Below are 23,840 nucleotides of genomic sequence, written 5' to 3' on the forward strand. Positions count from 1 at the left end.
AAGGCTAACAGATGCTCTATATTTGGAGTACCGAAGCCCTTTCTGATGGTGGAGTTGGACCATTGTCCTCCTGCAGAAACTGCTCTGCTTGTCAAGTGCCTTTGCTAATATTTTTCAGCCCCAGTCAGCCTTGGCCTCTGGTGATTACATGATAGGTTTGTTGCCGTGCTGAATGCGCTTGGAAAGCAATGGCTGGCTGCATGAAAGCAGCGGAAAACTGGCTGCCAGCAGTCGGGTCCTTCACAGGTACAGGTTGATGCTCAGTAGATTGAACTGCAAAAAGAGATAGAAAAATATACCCCTGGGCAATGTTGTATATTGAGTACAAAATTTGTTGTGTGTATAGCTATGAAGTTGGAAATAAGTTGTGGGATAAGATTGTAAAATAAAGCTCTGGTTTAGACCTTAAAAGCCAAGTGTTAGCTAGCAAAATGATGTAGGTAAGCTGTAGACAGACTACATAACATAAATGTGCCCTGGCAAAAGGTTTTACAGATACCACTAGCAATTCCTCAGCTAAATGATTTCACTTTCATAACTAATCTTCATGCTATTTTTATTCATGAGTCTTTTGTTTGAATAGCAGATGGATGCAGTTGAACCAAAATAACAATACAAATAGAAACAAATGAATAAACAAATTTGAAAATTATTTACAAAATAGGTACAGTATAAAAATGTCTAAAAATAAATGTGCCTGAGTGTTTTTTCTTCTGCCTTTATTTCCATGCTTATTGATCTATCGCTGTATGTAGTTTTACACTGATACCCTCGGTTAATTTGAACACCACATTTATATGTTTAAATATATATCTGTTCAAAGTTAGAATTGGTACTCTGGAGCTTGCATAATTCTGAGGCTGTCACAACTTCAGGATATACTCAATATGATGACCGTGCTATACTTTAAACAAAGGTGGTGACCATTTTCACGGGAAAGTGCCGCTTAAGAGCTCTTCCAAGCCGTTGCTGTTGCACTTGCATATTGGGAGTGGCACTGAGTGAGCCTACAGAGGAAGAGCAATGGGGATGTGAGGTGGACAAAGTCAGAGTGTGGACATGAATTACCCTCGAGGCCAGGCCCACCTGATTGCTTAGCACTGACCCCACATGCTCACATCTGGCACTGTGATTGATTCAGAGATCTTAAAAGATTGAAAAAGGACTTGGCCCAACATTCTGCTACGGGCCAGCCTTGAGAGGTCACGGGGGTCAAAAGCAGCCTATATCCTTGGAGCTCCCAGGTCGACGAGCCCATTCTGTTGGGAGCGAAGACATTAAGGGACCAATCAGCCCCCAAGAGTTCTTTCCTCTGGCTGCCTGGGGTTCAGAAATCCTGGCTCATTGCTCCTGTGGACCGCCACCCCCTCATGTCTCATCAACTCGGTCCATGAATCAGTGGAGGAACCGTTGTCCCACAGAGAGACCGTCCAAGTCTGCTTCCATCGTGTCCACAGGACTCCTAAGCAATGATGCACTGAAGGAAACACCAAGGATATAATCCTAGTGAGAGGAGAAAAAACAATGAAAATCAATTTTTTCCTAATTAACTTTTTAAATTTCCCGCTGAGCAATCAGGGAGCTGTGGCACAGAGTCCAATAATGAAATCAATTTGGTCAGGATTGTTTCAGGTGACTTTAAATGAGTATCTAATAACCAGGGAAAGATTGAAGGTCAGAATATCTGTTGTGTTGCTGCCCACTTGATAGACAGCAAAACGGAGTAGACACTGGCGAGGTTGTGGCTACGCTACACTAGACTGGTGCTGGCAGCTCAGTGGCTGAAAATGTTCTCCTAATGTTACCCTAATATTCTGCATACCTCTTATTGTTGAACAGCAGGCAGAGAACTCTTGTGGCTTGGCTTTGTCCCATGGGCACACAGAGAGCTGACAGTTAATGGAGTTCTGCCTGGTAACAGATATGCCTGCAGTACTGTCCAGAAGAATTGTGCATTTTCAGTTGTGCCCTTCTAATTAGAACCAATATTTGTTTATTTCTCCCCCTGAACAGCGAGTGGCCAATATTATTTCATATATGTGTTTGGCGCTTTGGCCTCATTTAACCTACTGGGTTGGTTAAATTAATCAAATGTGGCTAGTGTATTAACTAAGACAATTTGCTCATAAGTTGGACCGAATGTAAATTTATTAGAAACATTTTTTTCAGCACCTCCCAAAGAGTGCTACCAAACAGCCAGTTGGTGCGATGCTTATTGTTTCTTGTCTCACAGAGTTCCACAGCCTGAAGTGATGCCCGTGTTCCTGAGTGCGTGCTTCTCTTAGCATGCCTGCCCTCCCATAAAAAGGGATCCAGAGGAGCTCCTTTCGCCGCCTAATTTCCACAGACCGAAAGGCTTTCATTTGTCATCATGCAGACGCCGGCCGTGTCCTTTGGGTGGGGGGGGGGGGGGTGGCTCACCATCATACCCTTTGTCATGTTCTCGGCTTCAGAAAACGGTCAGCAGAGCTTTGCCTTGATGTGCACATCTGGCAGCATGGCGATGGGTCCAACTGCTGAGTAATTGCTGTTCACGCTGACTCGGTGAGACGCGCTCACTACAGAAGAGAATGCACTTTGTTGACTCAGTGTTCTTTTGTCGAGGCCAAGAGTTGGCCTCTCCTTAGGGTTTGTTTGCAAACTCATTTTTATTTAATTTTCCCTTCGTGCAGTCGTTTGTCTTGTGCACTCAGTTTGTGCAGACCTGCTTTCGCATGTGTGCTTTATCTCACACCTCTGTTGCTGGTTGAGTAAAAAGCTTTTAGCTGAAATTCTGAAAAAAAATTAGAGTTGCAATAGAGTTGCATCCTCTCGCGCGCTCTCTCGCTCTCTCTCTTTCTCACTTTGAAGGCTATGCAAGGTTCACAGTGCACCGTCTTTTTTTCTGAACACACAGGGGATGTGGGGTAAACACTGGGGTCATCCATCGGGGGCGTCCTCGCCATTCTCCTGCCTGCTTACGGCGCACAAAGGCACAGCGATTATACACATGCTGCAGCATACAATGTCGTGATGGACTACCGCGTGACAACTGCCCTCCTTCTGTCTGTGGCTCCCGCTCTCTCTATCTCACTTATATAATGTCATGCCGTCCCATCTCTGGCTGGCCTTCAAGCCCAACTGCCTTGGCAACCAAAGACTGGAGCTTTTTTTTGCAGAAAGGCAATTTACCCGCACAAGGTCTCGTTTGGCTCATGCCGGTGAGCACTGACATTTACTGAGAGACAGCTGACAGCAAATATGACACTGCTAGGTTACAGACAATTCTTACGCACTTTAAACATGGCACACCCAACACTTAATTCACTGATGAAATACATGAAACGTGTAAAACACACACACACACACACACACACACACACACACACACACACACACACACACACACACACACACACAAAGATGACATGCAGAGATAAAGACACAAGGGTTGGAGATCTATATGAGTTACATTATATACTGAACAACATATTTGAGGAGTCATAGCAAACATGCTGTGATATAGTTTAGTATGTAGGTAATCAGAATCATTATATAGGTAATCAGGAAATATGATGTCTATATCTATGCTAATTAATGTTAACTTAAATATGATCTATATAGTTATATAATGCCAGGACCTAATTGGAGTATCAATAAGCTGATTCTCTGGCCTCACTGACATACTGTTTCTTATTTGACATTTTGTCAAAACTATAAAAAAGAACTGTCGGTAATGGATCTTTTTTATTGTGACACACCATATAAGTGTTCGTCCAATTATTTGAATTTTGACGACTAAGAGTCCAAATTCCCATCCCTCTCCATTTGATGACATCAATATTGCCTTTGCATCCATGAAATTAATTTTCTAATCTTACTCAGCAGGAGTGTGGAATTTGAAGAGATTACTACCCAGGCCATATCACCTCCCTGAGCTGCAACCTGGTCTCGTTCCGTTTGAAATAGTGGGTCCTATTTTCTTGTCTTGTTTCACAGTGCAGATATTGTCTGTAAATTATGCCACATCACCATTTCTGCACTCCGACGGCGTAGCTGGAGTCATCTGGCAGTAGCTTTCCTCAACTCTGAGAGAGCCCCTGGCAATGTGCATTGTGTTATGTTTATCAGAGAATTTTTATTGTGCAGTTTCAGAATTTTTGAACGTTCTTTTATCTTATGTAAATGCTGCATGTTTTCACGTTTTTTGGCTGAGTTGAGCAGTGGAGACAATTAATTAAACCAGTCTTTACAGCCAATATTTATCGCTCTTAAATGACCTGTTAACCATACTTTTATTTTTATTTTCTAGCTAAACAACTCTACCATCCACCCAGATATTTAACACAATATGCATCTGCCTGTCTAAAACAACAGTGTTTACCAACATGTGGGAAGTAATTCCTCCCTTCCTCTTAAAAAAGGCACCCACTCCGAGGAGGTCACACACGTTGTGAGTGTGTGTTAAATAGAGTGAGCTACATTTGCTTTCTCTGAGTCTTACGAAACAAATAACGTAGGTTCAGTGTCTGGAATACGCATTTCCACACACTCAGTGAAGGCTGAGACACAATCAAGCTGCATTTCTGCACATTCCAAATGGAATTATGATAATATCCATTTTCACATTACCATTTAATCATTTGATCTCAATATGCAGTATGCTGTCTTGTCATCTATTTATTTTTGCAGCTAGTGTTTTCTTCTTTGCTGATTAACAACTGTGAAAGGATTTCAAACATTTTGCAGTCATAAAATCAGAGACAGCACAACTTGGAGAAGCAATTTAATCAAATTTGGCAGTATATTTGTGACCTAATTTTGTAGTTTGTTGTATAATAGCTTTATTTTGCAATATACGCACAGGAATTTAAAACAGAGTGAGTTCATAAATTTAATTTCAGGTTTATTACTGCCTTATGTAGACCTACATTAAAACGCAAAGTGGATGGTTTTCTTATTCAGACAGCTAAAAACATGCGAATTCATATCTTTGAGCTATGACTTGGTGCTCAAGATTTATTTACCTCTTCTATAATAGTTTTTGCACATTGACATCATGTGTAAGGTGTAAAACATTTTATGTTAGTCATGAAAACAGCTATTTAAATGCTGTTTTAAAGTTTTAGTTTGAGTTAATTTTACTTGTTTTATTTATTGCAGTTACTGTAATAACATTGAACAGCTGCAGTTATAGTTACTTTTTTGTTTTCTAGTAGTAAAATACCCCCCAACAGCAGTCATTTTGGCTCAATCCTGTTGCAGTCCCTGTTTACACTGGTCTGCAAGGTGGTGTGCTGAAGTGGTGCTAGATTAGGCCTGGATTTTCTGCACTTCACATAGAGAGATTGGTTCTGCCTCTGCTTCCCTTCAATTGACCTCCTCTCGCCAGCGGCGGCACTGAGTATCACATAGCCGCAGTTGCTTTGGCCGCACAAATGCAAACCCACTGATGTTGCCAGCGCGTGTGCCCCATTCTCCTGTAATGATACCCTACGTGTTGCGCCGGTGGCTTGAACAAGGACCAGGCGTGACGGTTTGAAAGAGCTAAGCACCACGGGCTAACAGGGCCTCTCTCTCTGGCTCTGTCTGAGTGGGCTTGCGTTTCCCCAGGGGGGTCGGAGTCACTCTGCAATCTTGGCAGTGACACAGCTAGATTTTCTTGTGTTGCACTCCACATTTTTTTCTTTTTTTTCCCCTTTGGGAGAAGGTTGGGGGGGGGGGGGGGGCACGTAAAAAGACCTCATCCGTGGCCCACATCACAAATGGCACAGTTCCTTGCATTTCCTCATTCATAAACACTGCCCTTCAGCCACCGATACGCTACTAATTGATGGTGCCAGGTCTCTGGATGGATTGTTGAAAGCAGAATTTACAGGCTTGACTGGGCGATGCCTTGTAATTGTTCATTATTGGAAAAGCACTTTAGAACAGGCTAAGGCAATGTTGTCAATTCCCCCGTGAATTCTTTACAAAGCAGTTTCTATTTACAATTAACTGACATATTTGTTCTAGGATTGCAGGCATTACATGATATGTGAAATATGACATAACAAAAAATGGAAAAGTGATAGAGTTCTACACAAATGTATTAACATTAGATAATGGATCATTTTACCCAGCTAATTAACATTACCTGAGTGAGTGATGGTTTAGCAACTGTATAATATAATAGTAATAAAAATAATAATAATTATATATATATATATATATATATATATATATATATATATATATAATTATTATTATTTTTATATATATATATATATATAATTATTATTATTTATATATTTTCATAGGGTGCGTAGTTTAAATATGACATATGTGAATACAGAAGTAAACACTATGTGTCTATATACACATACGGGTTTCACAGTAATCAGCCAGCCCATTAACACCTACAAACATTCCAGGGTATCCTAACTGTGATCAGTTCTTATACCAGCTGTACCATGAGTTGGGAAACAGCTTACAGTCTCTTTACTGTAAATACAGTGGTTCATACTGCCAGTTTCCTTCCCTCTTTCACTTCTCATTGCTGTGAAATGTTTCCATGCCATCTCCTCATAAGCCATGTTCATTTTTATATTACTTATTTATGTGGTGAGTTCAGTTCACAGTTTGAGAATCACTTGGTTCATGTAGGATTCTTTGTGTTTAAAAGGTGCTAAAAACTGTCTATGTGTGCCTTCTTTTTTGTCGAGATGCTGAGCAGCCCAGTGTAGGAGTGTCATTTTCTCTGTCTGATTGACTGACTGAATCTCTGTTGTTGATGTGTGCACACACAGGGGTCACTTTTAACATAGATACAGTAGCTAACGACCCAGCAAAACCAGTCCTCATTTTCTCTGCTTGGAATTCAACAGTTCAATGTGATTTTTTGCAGAATGAAGGAACCTTTAAGCTTTCAGGCATATTCTGTTGATGGATAACAAGTGTTCGAGAGCAGGACCATACTGTTCAAACTTGCTGCGTTTTCAGATTTAGAATAGCCTGTACACTGTGATGCCACTCAACTAACCGCTGTGAATTTACCTAGAAGCGTTTGAACTCACCAGGATACAATCCTGTGTGTAAGGGACGGAGGAGAGGTTAGCTGTCGTTTTCCTATTCAGATTTGGCTCCATTATGCATCACAGTTGGCAAAGCACCAGGGAAGCACGGTTTAAAGTGCTGTATCAAGTCACTTTTTTTCTCCTCTTGGTTTTCCATGCACAATTCCGCGGGTTTGTTCCCCTGCATCTCCGCTGCATTGTTTCTTGATTAGGCCTGGCTGCTTTTGAAAAGTGCCATTCTCCTGCACACAGCGGGGCTCATATTGAGTGCAGGTATTGCTCAGGGAGGCAGGAGAGGAGCTGCAGAGAGACCGGGCTGACGGAAAAAGACAGTGGGAACAAATGCCATAAATCATCTGCGATTCCGCACGATGGAGAGGAGACATCAGACCTGACATAATCTGCCCCGTCGTGGATTCCGTGTTTTGGGTGACGGATTAATGTTAACCTGACATGCCGGAATTTTCCTGTTGACTCACCAAGGGATGGGGATGGGGGGAGGGGGGAGGGGGGGCTAAAATAAATGTAATACTCGTGAGGAATAAACCGCCCCAGGCAGAAAGTGTCTTTTCACATTTTTCCTTGCTCCTCTCTCTCTCTCTCTCTCTCTCTCTCTCTTTCTCTGCTGAAAGCAATGCATGGAGTCACTTGGTCTCCGAGGCTGGCTCGGTAAATGGCGTGTCTTGTGTTTTCCAGGTAGGCTCAGTGGACTTCATGGCGATGAAGCGCTCCCAGCTGTATGGGATGGGCGGCAGTCCATACTCCCAGCAGCAGCAGCAGGGTGTCCCCTACCCCAGCCAGCCGTATGGATCCCCTCCTCCACACAGATACACAATGGGAATGCAGGGGAGGGGCCAGATGGGCATGGGCGGGATGCCGTACCCCCAACAACAGGTATGCTTGCTCACGTTAGGTTAAATGTTTTAGTTAGTTCACTACCGGTTTACTTTTTTCTGCTTTGTTTTGGTTTTCAAGTTAAAATGATCACCAGAGCAAAGCAGAGGTCATCAACATGCCAAAGGACCACATGGACATACAGGAATTTGCACCTACTGAAATTCCCACATCCTACGTGTCATTTCGCCATTGTCTTCGTCATTTTGTGACATTTTTTCTTTTTGATACTTTGATTTATTGGAAGTATTCCGGAGACATATTGACTGGTACAGAACATTTTATATCTTGCATTTCAAATTCTATTCTAAAAGAAGTTCTCTGTGGAGTGCAAAATTCATCGATTTTGTATGAGACTGAGCTGGGTGCCTTTAGCCCGCTGTGATCAGTTTGGCCTGCCTGCTCTACTGAAGCTGCCTGGGCTATTCTGAGTCATACTCAGTGTCTCCCTGCCAAACTGCTATATTTAGCTAGGGGATGTTCATCTTCGTTTTACTGTCTCTGGAGGGCTGTTGGCACACATGATCTCGGCCTGACCTCCCGTAATCCCCACAATGATGGAAGAAAGTGGAAAATATGAAACAAAAAAGTCTTGTAAAAGCTGCATCTTTAAATCAAAAGAAGAGAAACCTGGTTGAAAGGGATACAAAGTAATCCAGATGCATATTCAGCAAAAGAAACAAGCTCTCGGCATTCATGTTGCTATGGTTTATCCAGCAATTTGTCTGGAGACCCTCATGGTTCTTGGAACAATGCAATTGTTTACTTACTCATATCAATGTTTGGTGTTTAGTCTCTTGTGAGGATTACCATTGTACCATTTAATCTCTGAATAAAGTTGGACCTCTGGAGTCTGATATTCTGGATTTGACTGGATTGTAGGACTTGGCAGTTTTATGTTGGAGAGTTCCTTTTCTAATCTTCTGAAGACAGCTTCAGGCTGTCATTTGGCATCAGTGTGTACCATTCAAATGTATGGGGACTGAATTCTAGAGAGTCCTGAGGTAAAATAAACTTACTAAACACACTTTCCCACATTTTATTTACTTGGGGAGGAAGACTATTGGGTCGACAATCACAAAGCAGTCACACAAAGTAATTAGTCAGATTAGTTGTTATTCTGTGGCCAAGGGAGATAAATTATGATTAACGCACACTAACATTAAAAGCCAAACACTAGTGGGTAATTGTTAAATATAAATAACTAAAAGCAATATGTTTATAGCCATAATAATCTCTTATTAAAATTGTTCTTTTGGATAATTTGCAATAACTATGGAAAATGGAGATGTAAGTATTGTCTCTCCTCTCCAAAGATGAACTGAGCAACATAATGTAACTGGAACATAATGAGACACACATCTTTCCCATAATGCCCTGGGCACAGGGCCTCGTGCATGAGTTGGTGTGCCCGGGCAGTGCGGTCCTGTGAGACACGACTGTCGCAGGTGTCTGCTGGTGACCCCAGTGCGTTCCCCGCTGCTGTCATCTGCTGCCCACTGTCTGCCTGCCCTGGGCCTTAGAACTGAGCTAAGAAAAGACATGCATGAAGTCTCCCAGTCAGCAACTGCATGCAAATTTCTCCTACAAAGTGATAATTTATACAGTACATTTGGAATAGCCATGCTTTGGAAATTAGCTTGAGTAGCTTGTAGCTGGAGGACAAGTTTCTATGTGGAGAGGAAACATCACAGCTCACGATGTCTTAGAAGGCTGTGTATTTACAGTAATTTAAATCCTGTCACCAGGTCTGCTAAAGTGAATATGTTTCCCAAATTCCTTTGCTACAATGTCGTGCATTTTTTGCTCATAATTTCGTAGTGCATGTTGGTCTTTTTAGCGCCTGTAGCGTGAACCTCTATTTTTCATTCATTTATTTCTTTTGCTCTCCTCTAAGCCATCCACGAGCTTGCTCGGGCTTCGAGGGGAGAGCTGTCACCTTTTCCCTCTCCGAGTTCGTCTCTTTCCACAGATGTGTCAGCCCTTTCACTGGCCATGGCCCGCACGCTGAGGGCAGCTTTCACACGGCTCCCGCTCTCCCCAGGGAGTCCTCGTCGCCTAAGGCCACTGTGAATGAAACTGCCAAAGATAGCTACACAGGGGAAGTGCTGTCCTTCTGCCAAGGCTTTAGCGTAGACTGCAGGAGACATCTCCGCAACATCACATTCGGTCAGTTACAGCATTGGCCGAGACGACCCCCCCCCCCCCCCCCCATCTTCACCGTTCCCTGAGAAGTATTCAAATATTGGCCATGCGTTCATCTGGGGCAGAGAACATTAGGCCTTGAACAAATTTTAAGATGCAGTGAATTCGATAAATGTCTCGCGTGTGTCAGAATGATCCAGAGGTAGTTCCATGTGCAGAAAATGGAGAGCAAACAGGAGAAGGGGACTCGCATGAGGGCTCGGACCGCCGACGAGAGTCGGTCCTCTTTGTTTGGAAGTGGAATGAACATGAAAGTAAAAGGCCTGCCAATTCCAGTGCAATTTCCTGTGATGTCAGCGTTGGCAGTCAGAGAGGAAAAAAGAATTTGAAGGCAACATTAGCGTTTGATGTGAAGGGAAGAGAGAGATTGCCTGCGAAATGAAAGAGGGAAAATGTGTCAACAAGCCAGGAAGGAGCCATTACTGGTTGCTGCTTGTTTTTTCACCCATTCGCCTAAGCTAATAGAATCCAGCCATTATACAGGAGTGGAAATGCTGCCTTGTCCTCTGCTGTTCTTGTACAATAACAGACTTTGTCATTTTGGTTTTATTTTCTTTGAATCTGGGGGCTCAGGCCATCGCTGATGGCTTTTTACCTAAAGGAAACCTGTGGTTGTGTTAACACACACCTCCTCCTCCACAGGTTTGACCTTGAAGCATAATGTTACCATGTTCTCTCCTCTTGTAAAACAAAAAAAAAGAAGAAAGACAAAAAAAAAAAAGTTTGAGGCCCCTACCCGAATGGAATCCCATCACCGAACTAGGCCGACCATTTGGAATTAAAAGCAGAATTTATGGTCTTGATTGCTCTGCGTCTGTGTGCCGGTAAGGTGGAGACCGGGCCTGTTGAATCACTTAGAAGCAGGGGCTTTGTCTTTGGGGTTAATGTACTGTATGGTGGTCAGGATGAGTGATGGCTTATAGGGACCCATAAATTACGCTACAGCAAAGCAGGGTGGTCACGAGCCTATTCAGCCGTGTCCGGAGATGTGCGAGCACTTCAAAGCACGCTGCTCCGCTTACGGCTGGCTCAAAGACTCTGGGCATTTCCAAACAATTAAAACACGAGACGTTATGCACTGAGCCACACGTAGTGCAGGAGAGAATAAAAAAAAAAAATGTAAAAAAAAGAAAAGAATGCAGACTTGAAATCACACCTGATTAATTGCGGCACCTCTTGCTCCAGAAGAGATGAAGTTTCAGGATCAATTAATTAGTGGGAACCCAATGAGTGTCGATGGCTCTAATGGTTTGTTCTCATTTGTAACTTTTATTACCTTACTGTTCGGTGGCCAAGCCAATCAACTTTGGGGAAAGAAAAGTGATGCGTTCATTAGATGCAGATGGAATTACATATTGCTGTGGTCCCTGACTGAGGTGATGCCTGTTTTTCCCACCTAAGTGATGAGTTCTGTAGCTTTGTCTTTCGTTACTTTATTAGCTTTGCGCATAATGTGTTGTTAATAATGTAGCCTATTTTAATTTGAATTTCGCTTAGCCTGTTTGTAAATGAGAATGAGATTTAATTTTAGCTAGTCTTTCCTCAAATAGCTTAAGATGCCCACAGAATGTTAGAGTAGTCAAATACAGGTTTATGTGTGCTGCTGCTCTGTTCAGACCTTTCAGTGTCTAAAGAAGAAAATGAGAACCTTTAAGAGGTGTTTTAAAGTTATCTTTGCTTTTGCAGAGATAATCCTCTGGCAGTTATTGCCTCCAAAAATGAACAGAACTAAAATGCCAATGTTGCTGCTCTTCAAGTGTGTATGGTTATTTACATAATACTTTATACATGACGACAGATAGCAGTCTCTGTGAAGTACAGCAAAAAGGGGTTATTACATGTGATAGGCCATAATACTTCTTTCCAAGAATGAAAAGTCATTTGACAGTGCTGTAAACTATACTCTCACAACCCATGTACTTGTTTTTTGGTAGGGTATTATTACTTGCCCTAATTCAAACCATAAATTAGAAGTTAAGGTGTTTGAATTGCAATATGAGTCCTCATTCCTACTGCATAAATGTAACTTCCATAAATGCAGCACAAGAACTGCTTGAACAATTGAAATATGCTGTTCATGACTCTAAACAGGTAATTTAGATGTATACTGAGTGCTGACCTCTTACATATGCTTTGGTCTAGAATTGCTGAAAATTTCTGGATGTAGCATTCTAAGTGTTGTGCTCATACACTAATAGTGTATCTTGGTTTACATCAGATTTCAGAATGTAACAAAACTAAGGGCTTTATAGCTGGGGAACTGGCTGCAGTTTAACTTTGGCAGAAAACTGAAGGAAAATACAGTGTTAGATTTGGTGTTTAATGGTTTAGTCAAATGATTTTAATTTGAGACAAAATAATCTTTAAACCTTTTCATGCTATATATTTAAATAGTGAGGATACAGAAGTACAGAGTGCACTTCTGTATTTAGAACTACCCATGCTAGTGTGTTGATTCTGTAGTAAGTACAGACATATAAACACCTACAAATAGCTTGTGTATGTGTTTTCTGGCTCTGTCCCTAGCCTGTGGTGTTTTATCCCCATACGGTGGTGTGTTGAGGGGCTCAGCATGGCCTTGGCAACCAGGCGAGCCTCACGTCTCAGCTGGGACCAGGAGAGACTGGGAAAGTCTGCCATCCTTTACTGAGAGATCAGAGGCTAAGTTCTCTCTTCCAAGCTTGCTGCCGCATTCGGAATTGACCAGGGAAGTGAGTTGTTTTTCTACGCAAGCGCTGGTTTCTCGCTCTCTCCGTCTCTGTCTCTGGCTGTTTTTTTTTTTTTTTTTTTTTTCCTTTTTGCTCTTTCTTGGCCTTGGAGTGGGGTCAGGAGTTTAATGGGGAAAACATTTGAATTGGTGACACTAAACTGGAGCCACAGTGACGGAGCTCGAGTGTTTTAGAGCGCATTAACCCTCGCCACCTCCGCAGTCTCTCCGCTGCCACCGCAAACAAAAGCGTGACTGTCAGAATGATTAAAAAAAAAGGAGGCCGTTGGAGAGCAAAGTCCTGTCGTTTGTTGCCATTGATTGGACAGTGCAAATGGCACAACGGTGCTAATGCAGTGGGGTGCTGAGTTAACAGAACTGAGACCCGGTCCAGCCTGCAGTGGTGGGACTTTGGATTAAATGCAGGCCATTATCAAAGGAAGAGCTAAGGAGAAATGAATCCTCCTGTTGTTGTCGCGGGTTAGAGTTTATTCGTTTTAATTAACATCTTTAAATCCGGTTCCCATTGGCCGTCAAGGCGTTCGTTTATCACCACAGCAATTTACCTGAGCGAATGGTGTCATTTGAATGGCAAATAGGCACATTAGAGAGAGAATGTCTGACCTGGAAAATTCACCTCCACAAGGACTTCAAACACTCCTAATTCCCCTTTCAAAAACATGCCTTTTCAGTGGGACATGCACAGAGTGCTCTGAGCCCCTGTGTGATATCAGCCTGGTGGCATTATGATAGCCTCGTTTTGATCCACAGCCTTTTCTTCCTTTCATACATACCGAAATTGTTTTTACTGTGTGTGTGTGTGTGTGTGTGTGTGTGTTTGATTTTTAGGGCGCATTTCATGACAGCTCGGTGAGGTGTGTGTGTGTGGGGGGGGGGGGGGGGGGGTAACAGAATGGGATGCTGTCCCACTTAATGTCGCCGCTGCGTCTCTTGTTAACGTGGTGGTGTGTTTGCGCGTGTTTCCTCTGTCTCTTTGTTTGATGAAGCTCTCCAAGGGCAGCTCATTCTTGATGTGTCAAGTGGTGTGTGTGGGCGTGTGTGTGTATATGTGTGTGGAGGGAGAGAGCAGATCAAACGCAGCAAGCTGGGGTTAGTCACCTCACGCCAGTGGCGATGTAATCTCCCCTCCTCTATGTTTAATCAGGAGCAGGGATTGTTTATTGTCGCGGCAACGCGCATCTCATTCGGGTCTGCTGCATCGATGTTTCGTTCAAATTAAAAAATCGTGGCATAAACAACTGCCATCTTTGGCAAGCTCTTACCTCATTCAGCTGTAAAAAAAAAGTTTACTTTTAACTTGGCATATCATGTTAACAGCAACATTGCAGGCAGATCTTTTATTTATTTATTTTTATTATTGCAGGAGATGTAAATAATGGCTTTACATTAAGTGACACCAAATTAAGTTTAACGTGCTACAGTGATATCTCAGATGAAGACGTGGATGAAGGCATCTTCATCCGAGCTCCACATCAGTGCAGCTTCATCCTGGTCTGCCCTTTAACCCCTGCGAACACCAGGCTCCAGTGCCGCGACCCGGGTGTTAGCTGCTGGAGAACCCTAATGCTAATATGCTGCTCTACACTCCCGTCATGCCTCTCTGATCTACTTAATGCTTCAACATCTCTCTGGTTGGCCGGGCCCATATGTCACTCAAATAGAGAACGCGTGCTCTGCCAGCAGCCCGACAGGCAGTGGGCCATGCCCGCTAGATGTGAAAATTATAAAAACACTGTTTCTGCTCATCGGACCGTTCACATGACACGCACGGCGACCTGCACAATCAGAGTAAACACACCGGCCCAGCCACGCCTTGGTGGTGCCTTATGGCTGCCGAACGTGACGGAGCTTTTCTGTGGCTTATGTAGTAAAAGTGGGATCTTTGCTCGTGCTGTGCTCACCGGCAGGGGCGACTTGCTCACTGTGTTCACCTGGAGTGCTTGTCGCTGTCGTCCACTGTCCTGTGCTTTGTGGACGGGTTTTGGTTCGAAATGTTCCCATCATCTACTTGTCTATTTTTGTGCGGTGTACAGGAAGTGCACCTAGATAGTGAAGTGAGATTCCATTTGGATTTGATACACCTAGAGGGGGTCGAGCAATCCAACTGTCGAGTTACGAGTACTGGCACTGGGATGACACAGTACTGGCACTGGGATGACATATTACTGGAGTACTGGTATTGGGATGACACAGTACTGGAGTACTGGTATTGGGATGACACAGTACTGGAGTACTGGCACTGGGATGACAGTACTGGAGTACTGGTATTGGGATGACACAGTACTGGAGTACTGGTATTGGGTTGACCTAGTAGTGGAGTACTGGTATTGGGTTGACATAGTACTGAAGTACTGCTATTGGGATGACACAGTACTGGAGTGCTGGTATTGGGTTGACATAGTACTGGAGTACTGGTATTGGGATGACACAGTACTGGAGTACTGGTATTGAGATGACACAGTACTGGAGTACTGGTATTGGGTTGACATAGTACTGGAGTACTGGTATTGGGTTGACATAGTACTGCAGTACTGGTATTGGGTTGACAGTACTGGAATACTGGTATTGGGTTGACACAGTACTGGAGTACTGGTATTGGGATGACACAGTACAGGAGTACTGGTATTGGGTTGACATAGTACTGGAGTACTGGTATTGGGATGACACAGTACTGGAGTACTGGTATTGGGTTGACATAGTACTGGAGTACTGGTATTGGGATGACACAGTACTGGAGTACTGGTATTGGGTTGACATAGTACTGGCACCACACTATGCGTATGCAGTCCTTTGTCTTCAAAAGGCATTGCTCCATGCTAATGCAACATGACAAGGAGTACTGTGAAATCTGAAAGTTGTTATTTTTGTGAAGATTAATTACATCTGTTTTTAGCATTTATCACGTAACTCTTAACATGCGTCTAAAACTCCATATTTTTTATATTTTTATTAAAATGTTGATTTTTGTTTTTGAACTTCTTTTTTCCCCTTTTCTTTATTATTATTTTTTTTTTTACCAGCCTTGGCAGTTTCTCTTGCAGTTTCTCCCAGCTTTCCCTCTGCTTCGTCCTGTGTGTGTTTGTGCTGCGAGTCAGTGCTGCAGTTGAAAGCAAGCAGACCAACAAGTGTCTCATTAGGCTGAGGAGATGCTGTGGAATCTGATGACTTGGCAGTGGGGTTAATAGCCTAACCCGGCTCATGCCAGCAGGACCGCTCCATTCATTACACCGCTGCCCATCACTGCCTACAATAGCCCTCGTTCATTAAAGGAATCGGAAAATCATTATATTAAAGCACGTGCCATGATCGCACATCTGATATGTCGGTCTTTCACACTTTAGGCTCGGCCATACATTCGCCTGTGGCTTGCCTCGATTGCACCAGTTAAATTGGACTTCAGGGGAAAATAATAGCTGTCTTTAATCCCATCATTTCATCAGTCTCGTGCCGTTCTCTGTTTTAGATCAAAACATTATTGTTGGGCATATGCAGACGCATATGGAAGGATACAGGTCAGATAATTGACTGCCCAAGGTATGTGCACCCATGCACGAATATACTCGCAAATGCTTGGAAACAAATCTGACAGCGTGGTGGCTAACCTATCAGTGGTTTCTCAGTTATTTTATCCTTAAAATAATTCTCAGTGCTGTTGCGGCTTGGCCCACTCGTACGAGAAAGGAGTCGGCCTTAAATCAACTGTAACAGGCTTGGTTGTGCAACGCTTTGCACTCGGTCCAGCCGCGGTTCTCTGCCCTGTCTAATGAATTGCGCCGCGCGCTTTTGGCTGGCGCGGAGGAGCGCTAAACTGGGGTAAAGAAGAATTTAGGAAGAAGTTTCTCTCACATCCACCAGACCTGAGCTCATTTCCTCGCCCGGGTGAAGCGTGCGCTCGCCCCGCACAGAGCTGTGGGGGGCCGGACGGCAGCTGCTCATTAGGAGCTGGGTGGGGGTTATGGGAAGCACCGCGGTCCCAGCTGCAGACGAGGGCCGGCGGGCCAGGGGAACGTTCCCAAGACGGCGTTAGCTTTCTGGCTCCTCCCAAATGCTTCCCGCGCTCTGGGGCAGTTCTCTTTGGGTGGCTGCTCACTGCCGAGCCGGCACTGCAAACGGCTTGGAAGGGCTGTCAGCTGTTATTAATTGTTGTCGAGCTTTGTTGCATGTCGGCGTCTGATGTCGCTGGTGAAAATCACTTGCTAATTGAAGCACTACATGTCAGGATTATCTTCCTGGAAGACCCCCCTTCTCTTTTTGCATACTGTATTTCCTGAGTTGGCAGAACTGGATGGAATTCTTTAGTGAATTCTGTCCAACTCTTTAGTGAATTTAGTCTGTTACTAATAACTACAATAACACTATCAACAGAAACAAAAGCTTGCTTGTTAGTAAGAACGTGCAAATGATATTGACGGGTATTCACTGCCAAAACGTCAGGCAGCTAAAACCCCCATTAACATTACCCATTTTTGTCTCCATAATGATATCTAAAGTTTTCCTAAGCTATATTAGCACAATAGCCTTACTGTATCTTTTTGCTGTACGATAGGAACAAATTATCATGCGGCAGTTGTTTGATGTGCATTGCAGTTACACTGCACTGGTGAACCCTTGATGTGATGTGGTTAAAAACTGACCTACATTGTTTTGAAGCAAATTAATTATGTTTGCTGGATCACTTGAATGGTGTAATTTATCAGAACACCCACAGTCATCTGGAACAGCTCATTACTCATCTGGAATGGAAACATGGCCATTTTAAGACAATAATTCATTGATATCCATATAACGCTGATATACTCTTCATTTCTAATGGGTGTATTTGTTAAAACCCACTCATTTCTGACTCACGTTAGAAGACGATCTTCAGTGAATGAAAGAAAAGAGAGTAGCCACTGCCTAAGGATCATGTGATCACAGGAAGCGTGTGACGTCCCATCCCTGTCTCCCTGCGCAGGTGACCCCTCCCTTCGGCCAGCAGGGCTTGGGTGGATACTGTCCACAGGGCCAGCCTCCGTACTACAGCCAGGCCCAGCTGCACCAGCAGCCCCGGCCCGTGACCCCCGCCCAGGCCCCCTACGCACAGCCCCGCACAGCTCCGCAGCAGGTAAGGCCCCCCCCCCGTCTCGCCGCGGACCTGCAGACCCGGATGACCGCCCGTGGGCCTGTGGTTCTGATTAGCTGTCCGGGTTATTCATGAGTTCTATTCCTGGCGTTTCCTGCATGATGGCACCCGCTCACTGGTGCAGACCAGAGGAGGGATAACTCCTCACCAGGCCTGTCATCGGTGTGGCTAGAGGTCTGTTTTTTTTGGCATTCGCGAGTGTGGAAAACACGTTGCTTTTTAATGGTTGTTCGGTATTCGTTAGGGCTGGTGTTTGTACCCATTAGGATTACTGTGTTCATTTTGCTCTTTATTTGCATTTTAATTCAGTCCGTTTATGCAAATTGGACATACAAAAACATTTAGTTTGTTTTCCTTTAATCTCTTTTCTTACTGTTTTGTGTGTGTGTGTGTGTGTGTGTGTGTGTGTGTGTGAAAAAGAAAAGTAGTAAGTTCAGGGGAAAACAGGCTAAGCAATAAAAGGGGAGCGATTTGAGAAAGGCCAGCCTGCCCCAGCTGCTGGCCTGCGAGAAGGCCATGTGTTTCTCATCGTCCATGGCGCGAGAGGAATCTGCCTGTTGCAGCTGACCTCCAGTCGCAAACGGAGGGGAATTTGACCGATGCGGGGGGTGCGGGGGGGGGGGGGGGCGCCCCAGCGGCTTCCGAAGCCTCACAGGAAAAGTGAGCGGGAGGCGCGGCTGCTGCAATGCTCGCTAACGCGGAGGAAGGCCCGGAGACATTGCACAACACCTCTCAGTGCGTAGGCACAGTAGAAGTGGCTATGGTGAAATTTGCGACGCCAACTCGTACCCCCCCCCCCCCCCCCCCACCTTTCTTTCTCATTTCTGTAAATTTGTCTCTCTTTATTCCACAACACTGCTGGCTCTTTCTCAATGCTGGACTCTGCGCTAAAACTCTCCTCTCCTTCCTCCTCAAAGGGCGACTGCATTAATCAAGGCTGCCTCTTTATCTCTCTGTTCTCGTTCTCACACTGCCTGCCCATACTCGGGGGCTGATGTAGGTCAGTTCGGCTCTGGGCTATTTGTATTCAGGAATAGTAAATTAACCACAGGGGTCCTGAGTGGGGAGACAAACTTGACCTTTGCATAACACCTTGGACTGATCCTCTTTATTCAAATTGAGTGCGAGGTGTCGTGAGTGTTAAAACAATTGTGTTTGTCCTTTTTCTAAGCTGAAAGAAGTGAATAATAGTGACTTCAGAAGCCTGATATTCTTTTCTTTTTTTGGAACAAAACAGTGCTATCTGCAGTGCCACTGTGTGTCAGATGCTTGGCGTGGTTTAAACTCTGCTTTTATTAAGCCGAGCCTTTTTTGAGTGAACTTTAAAAAGTCATCTCTTTATGATTTCGACAGTATGACTCCCAATTTACAGGCCCCCTCCATCTCCATTAACCCGGGATATGGTACATCGTTCACTTGATTGCTCAGTTCAGCAACTCCTCTGCTTTTGTATTTGCCAGCAAATTGAAGGCTCAATTGGACTGAGGACAGTTTTACTTCACAATCACATCAAGTTTAATGACGGAGGTGTTATATCTGACAGTCTTTCAGTTGCCCTTTTCTTCTCTCTCTCTCTCTCTCTCTCTCTCTCTCTTTTTGGTCACACACTGCAGGAGACGCCTAATTCTGAGATGTGGATATATTGACAAGCGCTGGAGGATTATGGATCTATATGAGTAGCTTTATGACAACCACCAAGGTCCTGCCATAAATCAGATCAGGTGGAATGTTCTCCCGTTTCACCCTCTAAAACTCTAGCACTTATTCTTGAGTACATCTGCAGGGCCTGAGCATGTTCTTGTAATCCTCTATAAGTAATGTGAGGCTACTTTATGTTAAATGAGTGTAGACAGCCGTCGTCAGCCGATGCAGATGGCAGAGCTTATGGCGGATCTCTTCTCAGTGTGTGCATTGTGTGTAATTTCCCAAAGTAACATGGAGATTTCAAAACAGCTGGTTGTCCCACCAATACGCGGGAACTAGTGCTGCTGAGAAGTAAGGAACTTCCTCGCGGATCTTCTCCCAGCAGTGGGCTTGCAGACGTGCTAACCTTTCCTCAACGGCTTTTCATCCAAAGACTGCCTCTTAGCAGACGCTGATATGGAATGGGGCCTCTTTCTTTTCTGTTCCGTTTGGCCAGATTAGACAGTAGGTTAGAACCTGCCTGGGCCGTGAGGAAGGAGCTTTTCTCCAAAGAGCTGCCGGGCTCTGCGAAGGCCCTCTACTTTTAGCCTGACCTTTCTTTATCTTCGTGCCAAGCTGCTTGTGCGAATTGAGAGCCGGGTACAGGTTTATTTCTGAGGCCACTCTTATCTCTGCTGTGAAGCTCCAAGCTCAGAGAAACTGTTCTAGTTTGAGGATTTGATTTCCTCTGTCTCCACATGGACTTTTTTTTTTTTCCAACCATGCACTTGTGGTCATGTTCCTGTCTAATTTCATTTTCATGAAAAAGGCAATTCATAATTCATAATTGGTTGTGCAATCCATTTAATTACATAAATACTTAATTAATAGTAAATATGCGCCAATTATTATTCTGTGATGCTTTTTTAACCATGCATTTTATTTACATTAAGTATCCATCTTCGTGTAGCTCCTTGTTTTAATGTTAGTGCTCAATTTAATTAGATGCTTTCTCTACCATCTGCTTTCTGAAGTCCCCAGGCTGTGGTGTCCATATGAGTTCCTATCTCTTTAATCTGCTCCAGTGTAAAGCCCTGAGACCCCGCCCCCCCCGTGATTGACATGCCGATGGCCTCCCCAGCCCTTCCTGTGCTATTCTCACCCACAGCGGGCAGATGTGAAAGGGAAGTGGGCGATACCCGGCGGCGGGAAGAAGGCGAGGCGGCTTTGTTCCTCAGTTAAGGTGGCCGGAAGCATGCGGCGGGCGCGCGGGAATCACAGAGGGCCGTCCGAACCTGCCTCTCTCCCACGCTACGGCACGCGCCCGACTTCACAAAGTGACTTTGTGTCTGCGCTGGCTGCTATCTGAGCGGCGCGGCGTCCTATCACAGGCACGCTGTGACATCAGGCAGCCGACGGCGCTTTGAGAGTGTCCTTACTTTTTCCTTCACTCGCTGCTCAAGTTGTCGGCGCTCAGACAAACAAAGAGTCCTCGGGAATACGAAGTGTTGCATCAGCTCGACAATAATCAGTGGGCCTCAAAGAGATGTGACAGCCTTTTTGTTTTGTTTTTTTGTTTTTTGTTTTTTCTGTTTTTGTTTGTTATTTTCAAGCGTCAGGTAGGCTTCTCTGAGAAGCGTTCTTTTATTGTATTTGTGGCAGTCATGTTAACAGACCAGAGTTTGAGGAACTTTTCATTAAGATTGTTCTTGAGGCTCTCAAGGTTGGAACAGTGTTTCATTGCATGCTTGGCTTATGGTTCTATGTAAGTTGCCTCGCTCTGTGTCATATGTGGTGAAGCACGCAACCCCTGTTATATCACCTCACGTGAATTATTGTTTTAAAGCATTTAGACTCGAGTCTTTGATGTGATTTCCATAAGTGCTACTCTTGGAGGGGAGAGGTTATTCAGGGAATTCTGGCGAAATAAGTGTTCGAACACAAGTCAAAATGAAAGAAGATACAACATGGTCCATCATTATCCTCAATCCAGCCTAAATACCCTGGTCAGGATAATATCTGGAGAGTAACTATGTCCAATTTGATCTAAAGAGAGGTGGAGACGTAATTTGATGTGACACGTCATCATCAGTAAAGAGGGGTGTCTAATTAATTTGATGCAGTCACAACACACCTTAAACAAATCAAACTGATCTTTTACACAAAACCGTACATGCGTTTCCTTGATTTATGCCATGCAGACAATAACCAAGCGACAGAAGTAGCCTGTTAGAAGAAATACTGCTGTATCTCCTGTGAACTGAATTAATGGTCAGTTTTCAGTGCTCAGTTTAACACAACCGCTTTGCTTTGTGAAATATTAGGTTTATTGGCTCCCTTGGTAATAATGCGCAAAAAAGAAAAGACTTCATAACTTCCAACAATTGCTATAAAAATTAGCTTCAAACCAGAAGGCCTGTCTGTGGTCTAGTCATGCCGGTAGCATTGACTGAAGCATTGACTGGAACAAGATTCTGTGGTCAGATGAGACAAAAAATTGCACTTTCTGGTATCATAAAGGGTTTAGCAGTAAAAAAATGATGCAGAAAAGTACCCAATGCCCACACCGGAGTGTGATGGTAGATCTGTACCATGGCGAGGCTACTTTTATTCCAATAAAGTGCATGGAATCATGGAGAATAAAATGCTTGGCATCATAGACTCCATCAAACGATGGGAGATTTTGCATCGAAATCTGGCTGCCTCTGCCAGAAGACTAAGATTGGGCTGTGGACGGATCTGTTAGCAGGAAAATGATCCAAAGCACACCCTCAAATCCCCACAAAAATGCTTGACTGACCACAGAGTCACGCTCTCGCACGGGCTGGCACAGACCTCTGAACTAATCCCCCGCTGAAGGCCAGCGGTGAGCCGAAGGGGAGAGTGCACCAGCGAGGACCAAAGGATGCTGAAGGATCTGAAGAGATTTTGCGCAAAAAGCTTTGGTCTTAGATCGCTGTAAATGTGCGGCCTCGCCTCATCTAGCATCATAAAAGAAGCCTCGGTGCTCTTCTCAGTGTAAAACAAAGGTGTGCGAGCTTTGAAATGCTGGGGTGCCAGTAAATGTGACACATGCTTTTTAGAATGTTCATTTTTTATTAGGACTTGTTTATTAAATAATTTTATCTGAAAAGTTTGATTTCTCGCATATGTGAAGGGTAAGCTGTTAATAGAAGCCCCGTTTCATAGCTTCTGCCCATCTTCATTACTTCTTCAAGGGTTCCGGTGATTTTGAAGGCCAGCCATAGCTGGGCTGTCTGTCTTGAATGAGTTGGTTTTGCTGGTAGTAACTGCCGCACACAAGATGGGCTTTACGTTTATATTCTACAGACACCCTTATCCAGGGCAACTTACAAATTTAAGTTATCAGAGTACACGTGGTCACTCCAAATCAACCCACAAGGCTGTACCTGCTCTACCACGCAAGCTACAGGAGCGCTGGGGGCAGTGCATCAGTAAAGCAGGAAGCCATCTTGTGTAGTAGCTGAAAGCAGGAATCCCCATGGCGGTCATCAGCAGAATCGCAGTATGTAGCGAAGTCGCACTCCTTGGGTAAGATGCAGCGCCGTGCTGTAGGTTTGGGGAGCCCGGCCACTCGGTTCCACTCTGAGGCCTCGTGCCGTGGCGTGCAGGGCTCTGTGACCCCTTCCCTCTGTATTCAAATTGCAGGAGGTTAATTAAACCGCCGTCACAGTGACTGGTCTGCCCGGCTGCCCCGGCCTTCTCTGCACCAGCGTTTTTAATCGCGGCCCCGTGGCAGCGTGGAGGAGCACGCCCACTCCCACTGCACGGAGGCAGGGCCATTCGAAGTTCAGTGTCATTAATTGGTCAGCATTTGAATATTAGCTAAGGACTCGCTTAATTAACGGGATAATAAAAGCATCCCCAGCTCGGGGGGGGGGGGGGGGGGGGTAGGGAGGGGGGTTGAGGGGGGGGGCATCTGCAGCAGGAAATAGAGGGCACGGCGTGCTGTGGGCGTGGCTCTGGGTGATAAGAGGGATCCGTCCGTGTGGAAGGTCTGAGCACTGTAATTTGCGTGAGCTGCTTTTAATTGTCATAACCTTTTAAATGGCATAGTTTATCAGAGTCCTCTAAATGTCCTGCCGGACTGCCGTGCGACATGGTCCCCGGTAACGAGTGCGCCGAACTGATTGGCTGGTTCAAATATTGCAGTGAGGTGATTGATGGAAAGGAAATATTTTGTGTTGTTTTTTTCCTTTTTCCCCCCCTGCAT

At 44.4% G+C, this 23,840-nt stretch overlaps 1 protein-coding gene across 2 annotated transcripts in view; it reads left to right on the top strand.

Moving 5' to 3' along the window:
• The window catches only part of LOC113572154 (AT-rich interactive domain-containing protein 1B), a 136,897-nt gene that overhangs the window by 10,483 nt on the left and 102,574 nt on the right, over positions 1–23,840 (top strand). The window contains exons 2-3 of one of the 2 annotated variants that reach the window (XM_027001480.3): positions 7,731–7,928; positions 17,816–17,965. In XM_027001480.3, the coding sequence (XP_026857281.2) occupies positions 7,731–7,928; positions 17,816–17,965 (348 nt within the window). The remainder of the gene's footprint in view (positions 1–7,730; positions 7,929–17,815; positions 17,966–23,840) is intronic. The other variant, XM_027001481.3, reaches the window with a different exon arrangement.

This window comes from Electrophorus electricus, chromosome 10 (genome assembly GCF_041902795.1).
Source record: "Electrophorus electricus isolate QZ-2024a chromosome 10, ASM4190279v1, whole genome shotgun sequence".
In the NCBI taxonomy this organism is placed as follows: Eukaryota; Metazoa; Chordata; class Actinopteri; order Gymnotiformes; family Gymnotidae; genus Electrophorus; species Electrophorus electricus.